The sequence below is a fragment of the Tupaia chinensis genome, unplaced genomic scaffold (genome assembly GCF_000334495.1).
Source record: "Tupaia chinensis unplaced genomic scaffold, TupChi_1.0 Scaffold000377_5, whole genome shotgun sequence".
NCBI classification, from domain to species: Eukaryota; Metazoa; Chordata; class Mammalia; order Scandentia; family Tupaiidae; genus Tupaia; species Tupaia belangeri.
In genome coordinates, this window is record NW_006159879.1 from 626,107 (window position 1) to 632,592 (window position 6,486).

A 6,486-nucleotide genomic window follows, 5' to 3' on the forward strand; every position below is an offset into this window, starting at 1 on the left:
GAGGAGGGGGAGGAGGTGGACGGGAGCAGGAAGGGGGTAAGAGGTATGGCACTGGAGCCCTCAGGCTGGACGGCGTTCTTACAGAGGACAAGTCCTGCCGCCGCGGGCTGGGTACCTACTTCACATGCCGGGACACGCGGTGGTAGGCCTGCCACCTGGAAGGCACGTTTAAGTCACAGTGGACCACTGGTTTGATCTGGAAAACGAGGACAAAAAAGAAGCCTCAGGATTCAGCCCCAATTAGCAGACGCATGTTAACTGCCGACCGCGCAGCCCTGGGGGAACACAAGCAGGACGCAGGAGGGTCCTCCTACTCTCGGTGGGGCCCCAGGGCAGGGCCAGAGGGTGCAGAGAAGGTGGGCTCTGGACGGCAGTGCTGGCCCACAGGGGGACGCCGATTCAGGGCTGCACCCGGGGCTCGCAGAGCTCAGTGCGAAAACAGGAGAGTGTGGGGGACCAGCGCAGGCATGAGGGGCCGTGTGTTCTGACTAGGGACACAGTCACCGTGCATCTAGCCAACACACGCGAGAACTCGGAAAGTTCGTGGGAAACGCATGTTCTGAAAAGACTGCATAATTTCACAATTTTTTGTACCAAATAAACTTGTACTTAAATTCCATTGCCCACGAAATTTTGAACCCCCCATACCCACAACCTCCTATGCCCGGTGCGCGGTCGGCCAAAGCGCAGGCCCGAGAGCAGACAAGCAGCGTCCGGCTCCGGCCCCCAAGGCAAGCAACGCGCCCTGGCCGATGGCCACAGCGATGAGGCACCCACAGGTCCGCTCGCCTCCCGCGCCTGCTGAGGGTGGTCTGTGAGACCGAGCCCTGCACCGGGCTGAGACCCTGGGCGTGGGGGGATGTCGCGTGAGCAGAATCTCTCACCTGCCTGGCCCCACGGCCAGAGCAGGCAGAAACACAGAGGAGGGCCTTTCGGGAGGCCCCTGTGGTGACACCTGTGCTCACGGCTCCAGTCCTGACCCCTGCACCACACGAGCAGCCCTCAGGGAAGCCCAGCACTTACAGTGACCGTCCTCCCAAGGCCATGCCTGCTCCCTGCCCTCAGCCCTCCCAGTCCCCACATCTGTCAGTCCGCATCCCTGCCGGCCTCCCTCACACCCGCTGCAGGCTGCCGCCTGGCCCCAGCCTCCCACCCACCGACAGGAACATTGTCTCGAAGGTCCCGTCACCACCAAGAACACAGCTGTCACGTGTCGGCGGCTGGCTGCTGCGTCTACAAAGTCCAACCCCAAAAGCTGAAATCACGAAAGTTGTCAAGTGACAGAGCCCACGACGCTTCCACAAGGCTGCCGCGAGAGCACGGCGCTTTGTGGGGGAGATGGAGAGGCACGGGAGGAAGGGGCCCAGGCCACAGAGCCACTGAACTTGGAATAGCCCCTCGTGGAGCAGTCTGCAGGATGCATCCCCAGCCCCGCAGGTGCCGTGCCAACGACTCCGAAAGGAGTACCCACTGCAGTGTTTGACACACTACTACGGAAAGGGCGCCCTCCCGACGCCTGCAGTAGCTGGTCTGTAAAACGCCCGGTATACCTGTGGCTGGGACACTCTGAGTCACTCAAAAGTGTTCCAGACGCATGCTGCACACTGCACGCACCCCCGGGAAATCCACATGGTGCCCTGCAGACATGCACAGCAATTGCATGCAATGAGAAATACAGAGTAGGAAAAACAAGCGTATTTATGCACTGACGTGGTAGTGATTTCACAAGGCATTGTTAAGTAAGAGGAGATTTAGTAAGAGGGAAACGATAAATAGAACGGACTCGCACTTTTGCTTGCATCAGTGCATTTATAAAACGAGAAATACAGCCAACTGCGCAAGGCCGAGGCCAGGGGAGGCCCAGGTCAGGTCCTCAGCCAACCTGAGCAGGACGGCATGTAGCACATGCCTGTAATCCCAGCCAGGGCAGGAGGACTAAGACCCTGTCGGGAATCTCTCTCTCGCTCTCGCTCGCTCTCTCTCTCTCTCTCTTTTTCTTCTCTCCTTTCTCTTCCTCTTCCTGACTTTCTTATTTTAAAAAAAATAAATAATATTCTAAAAGCTCAGTGTGGGGCCGGCAGGTGGCCTGGCAGCTGTGCACTGGACTCCCACAGGTTTGACCATGGTTCAAGTCCCAGACCTGGTGACTTGCTTTCTCACTTTCCCTGTCTCTCTCCCTCTGGTGAGTACACATGCCCTATAGCAAACTTATAAAGAAACTAATGATACATAAAAATAAGATAAATAAATACATTTTGTTTAAAAGTTCGACATGTGTATAATGTGTATATGTATTTGTACAAGAGCACTTCAAAGATTAGCGTGAAATGAAATTAAAGTATTGAGTATATTTTTGTGCAGAACAACTTGAAGTCTGTACAGTTTGTTGATAATGTGCATTTACGTCAACTTCTGAAGATGCTATGTCTGTATTCGACATGCACAGAAAAACATGGTGGCGGCCAGGTGACAGGCACATGGGTGTGTTTTCTCTTAAATTACATAGTTTTCTCATTTTTCTACAATAAGCATGAATTATATAACTCTTTTTTAAAGAAACAGAAGCTTAAAAAAAAATATGTCCAGAGACCAGCAGTTAGCGTAATGGCTATGTCTCTGGACTCCCATGTAGTCGACTGCAGTTGGCGTCCCGGACCCAGTGGCTTAAAACTCACGCCGAGTGTGTGCGCGTGCGTGCCCAAGATTCTGAGAGGACAACGAAGGAGAAGGGATTGCAGCGTGACCATCCCCCCTGGGGGGTGATTTCTCGCTTTCTGTCTCTCTGTCTCTGTCTGTCTGTCTGGCAAGCGCACGCGCCCTATAGCACAAACCTCTAAAAAATATATATATACGTGTCCAGACTAATTGAACCACACCCAGCAAGAGCCACGGCGAGTCAGCTAGAAGGACGGCAGAGCTGAGGATTGCCCGGCTACCCCGACATCTCGGCCCAGTCTGCGTCTTCAAGGCAAAGTCAAGATCCACCCCAACCTTGTACTTGCAATAAGCTGGAAATGTGTAAAGCACGTTGTGAGATGTACATAAGAAGTCACTCTTGGGGAGCCAGCCTCTAGCCTAGTGGTTACAGGGGCTGGATCCCACATGGCCAAACTCATGGTTCAAATCCTGCCTCAGGAGCTTGAGAACACACCGGCATGGGACACGGGCACTCACCAGAGACGGGGGATGGGGGATGGGAGTGGGGGCAAGATGGCCACGCTGCAATCTCTCCTCCACTTCTCCCTCCTGCTGGGATTTGGGGCACATACGTACATGTGCCCGGCGTGTTTTTCAAGCCTCCAGGTGCAGGACTTGAACTGTGCGGTACGCCACATGGTACCCGGCTGCCTCAACATCACACCACTGGGTACTATGTCTAGTTTATGATAGAACGAATTACGGGACAGAAAATAAACTGAGGCTCAAGTGTTCCTAAAGGGTAGAGGAAAGAACTTAGAGACCGCCTAAATTCAACCTAAATCTGAACAGCACTACAAACCACACTCTGAAAGGTTGCAACAGAAGTCCTTGAACTGAAGGGAGACTAAGGACACTCCTCATTAAACCTATGGTGCGGTAAGTGAGAGCCAGCATCCCAAGAGCATCTGTTTCCAACCTAGCTCTTCCTGTCCCACCACTTAATAAAACTGAACTCGCAGTTTATTACATTCAAATACTTGATCAATCATTTCTACGGCCATACGAAGTGTATATTACAGAACTCAAATTAATTTCAAGTAAATTTCTGTACTGAGTCCAGATCTCTCGGGGTGCCTCCTCCATTTTCCTCCTAGTATATTTTGACGAAAAGAGAAATTCTGTGAAGGAATAATGTACTAAAGTTAAGTACTCTACTCTCTATTAGTGAGGCAAAAATAAGGCAATTAGGCATTTAGACACTGAATTTTTCCACTCGGACAAATCTTCAATCGGATGATATTTGATTTTCAAAGCAGTTTGCACTGCGTTCAAATTGGGAGATGCTTACGGGCCCGCGCCGGCGGGGGGCGCTGCTGCGCTGTGGGAGCACCATGGGTGGCAGCAGTCCCGGCTACTTCCTGTACTCACAGCATCGGGCATGAGTCGCACAGCTCCCTCCTGAGTCCCAACGACATTGTGGGTGCTGTCATTTCAGACTGGCATCGACGGATCCGCGCACTTTGTGAGCATGGGTCATCCAGCTGCCGGGCCTTCAAGTTGTCCCCAGTTGTTTTCATAATCACACACACACACACACACACACACACCACTGCTGTAAACGGCCTCGAGTCCCAGGGATCTGGCCTCGGTCTACCTGGATCAGGCGCAGGGAGGGCTCCATGTGACCACAACTTCCAACGAGACCTCCAGGAGCTATAGAGGACCCCCCGACCCGGGCACCTGGGATCCGGGCAGTTTCCCTACTTGCAAAGCTGTTTCCACCTGTCCTGGAAAGAACTGGAGCAGCACGGGCCTAGCCCCCCTGGTGCTGCCCCCACAGGCACCAGCGCCCAGCCCCTTGCTCGGTCTTGGAGAACCAGAGGTTCATCCTGCTGGGCCGCCCTCTCTGGGTCCCTGGTCAAGCTGCTTTGCACCTGGCCCGCGTGACACAAGGGTTTACTGTCCCCACCACTGCTCAGAGCGCTTCGCTCTGTAAGCGTTTCAGTGTCTCAGAATAACCCACGCAATTATCTACCTCCGCAAATCCAGCAGATGTTCACTCCGTCTGCAGCTCGCGCGAGGGCAGCGGTGGGTGCGTGTGCTATATGTGCACGTGCTACCTCTGCACAGAAAACGATGCAAGTGGACACGAGGAACGCAGCGGTGCTGTCACTGAGAGGTATGACTCTGGACGATCTCTCACTTCCCCACTGGCTTTCTGCGCAGTATTTTGACATCTTTCTCAATAACAACTACTTTTGTGATTGGGTTTTTTCTAAATAAATAAAGTGGAAATTCCAAAAGAAAAACTAAAAACCCTTTTGGGCAACTCTTGCCTCATAGGGAGTGCAGTTATGTCACAGGGACGTACCGCCAGCTGAGGGCAAGGCTCACTGGCGTGCGTGCTGGGACGCTTGCTTCACGCGGGCATGACACAGTGGCTCCCTGGGTCAGAGCCTCCTTGTGTCGGAAACAAGGTCCGACAAGATGATGGGCAGGTCTCCCCATTCTGGCACGCTAGCCTTCCTCGCATTGCATTTAAACCACTGAGCTGTGCAGACAAGGGACAGACTCCAACTGACGGACACCCCAGAGATCATCTCCTGAGTTGGCTGATCCCACCCCCAGGCTCATGCGGAGAGGGGTCAGCAGGCGCCCAGGTACACTCTCCACGCTAGGGGGCCCTGGAACCCGACAAATGCCAGTGTTGCTTTCCAGACGGAAGCATGCAGTCCCTCTGGAAGTTACTATCTGAAGTGGGCAGGTCATCATCGGCTTCCTTCCACAGCCCACACTCTGTGGAGCAGCTCAGGGCTTCCACAGGCTGCTGCTTCTGAGCAACGCTGGATCGACTCCCCTGCTGGCGCTCTGGGTGGGGACTGCAGGACGCGGAGGGCCAGCCCCCGTGAGATGCGGAGGACGCATGCCAGCCCGTGCGCCGGTGCAGCACAGTTACCATCCACCCTTTAGTCCATGAAGGTGGTGCCCACAGAGGGGACTGAAGAGCAGCAGCTGGACCACTGACTGCAGCTCGGAGAAGTGCATGCCCTCGGGACACCTCGCTTCTGTATTTCTCCAGAAAGGAAGCTCATTTAAAAAAAAAAAAAAAAAGTAAAAAATGTGTGAAATTCTAAATACTAACAGGATATCTTGCTTAGAATCTTGTGATTTTTGTTGCTTATAAAAAAGGTGGGTCTCTTTTAACAAGTTAAGTGGATGATTTTGCCAAGAGTCAGATAACATGAATGGAACAAGGGCACGTTCCAGCCCCTAGACCTCATAAATGTCTATCGAGGACAGAAATGATGAGAACTGGGGGCAAGTCGTTAACATTATAATTAGTTCCAACATTCATAACTTCAGATAACTCTTCCTGACACCTGTCTTCCCAAATCCCCCCAAAACAAAAAGAAAGTTAGACATCTTCATAAGTAATTGCATGACTATCCCCCCGAGACGGCTCCCCAGCATGGTCTTAGGCTGTTTTACTAACTGCTACCACTCGGTCACGGAAATCCCTGAGAAGAATGACAAGCTTGTGCAGCGACTCTGGCTTCGAGAGTGGCATGCCTTAGACCCAGCCAAGAGCCAGGACAAGCCAATCAGCCGCCAGCTACAACTGAGCTCTGAGCAGACCCATTCGTGGATTATGACCAGCTAAAACCCTCTGCCCAGACTTCACCCTCCTCCCCGCAGATCCAGCCAGGAGCCAGGACAAGCCAGTCAGCAGCCAGCTATCTACGACTTCTAAGGGGCCCCATTTGTGCGGTGCCATTTTTTTTTCTTTGTTTTTTTTAATTGTTTTTTTCTCTTTTTTGTTGTTTCTATTCCTTTTCCTTTTCCTCT

At 52.7% G+C, this 6,486-nt stretch overlaps 1 protein-coding gene across 1 annotated transcript in view; it reads right to left on the reverse strand.

The window, feature by feature from the left end:
- Positions 1-6,486, reverse strand: part of DCDC2C (doublecortin domain containing 2C) — an 81,432-nt gene that overhangs the window by 70,988 nt on the left and 3,958 nt on the right. The window contains exon 2 of the mRNA XM_014589769.1: positions 120-196. Coding sequence (XP_014445255.1) covers positions 120-196 — 77 coding nt within the window. The remainder of the gene's footprint in view (positions 1-119; positions 197-6,486) is intronic.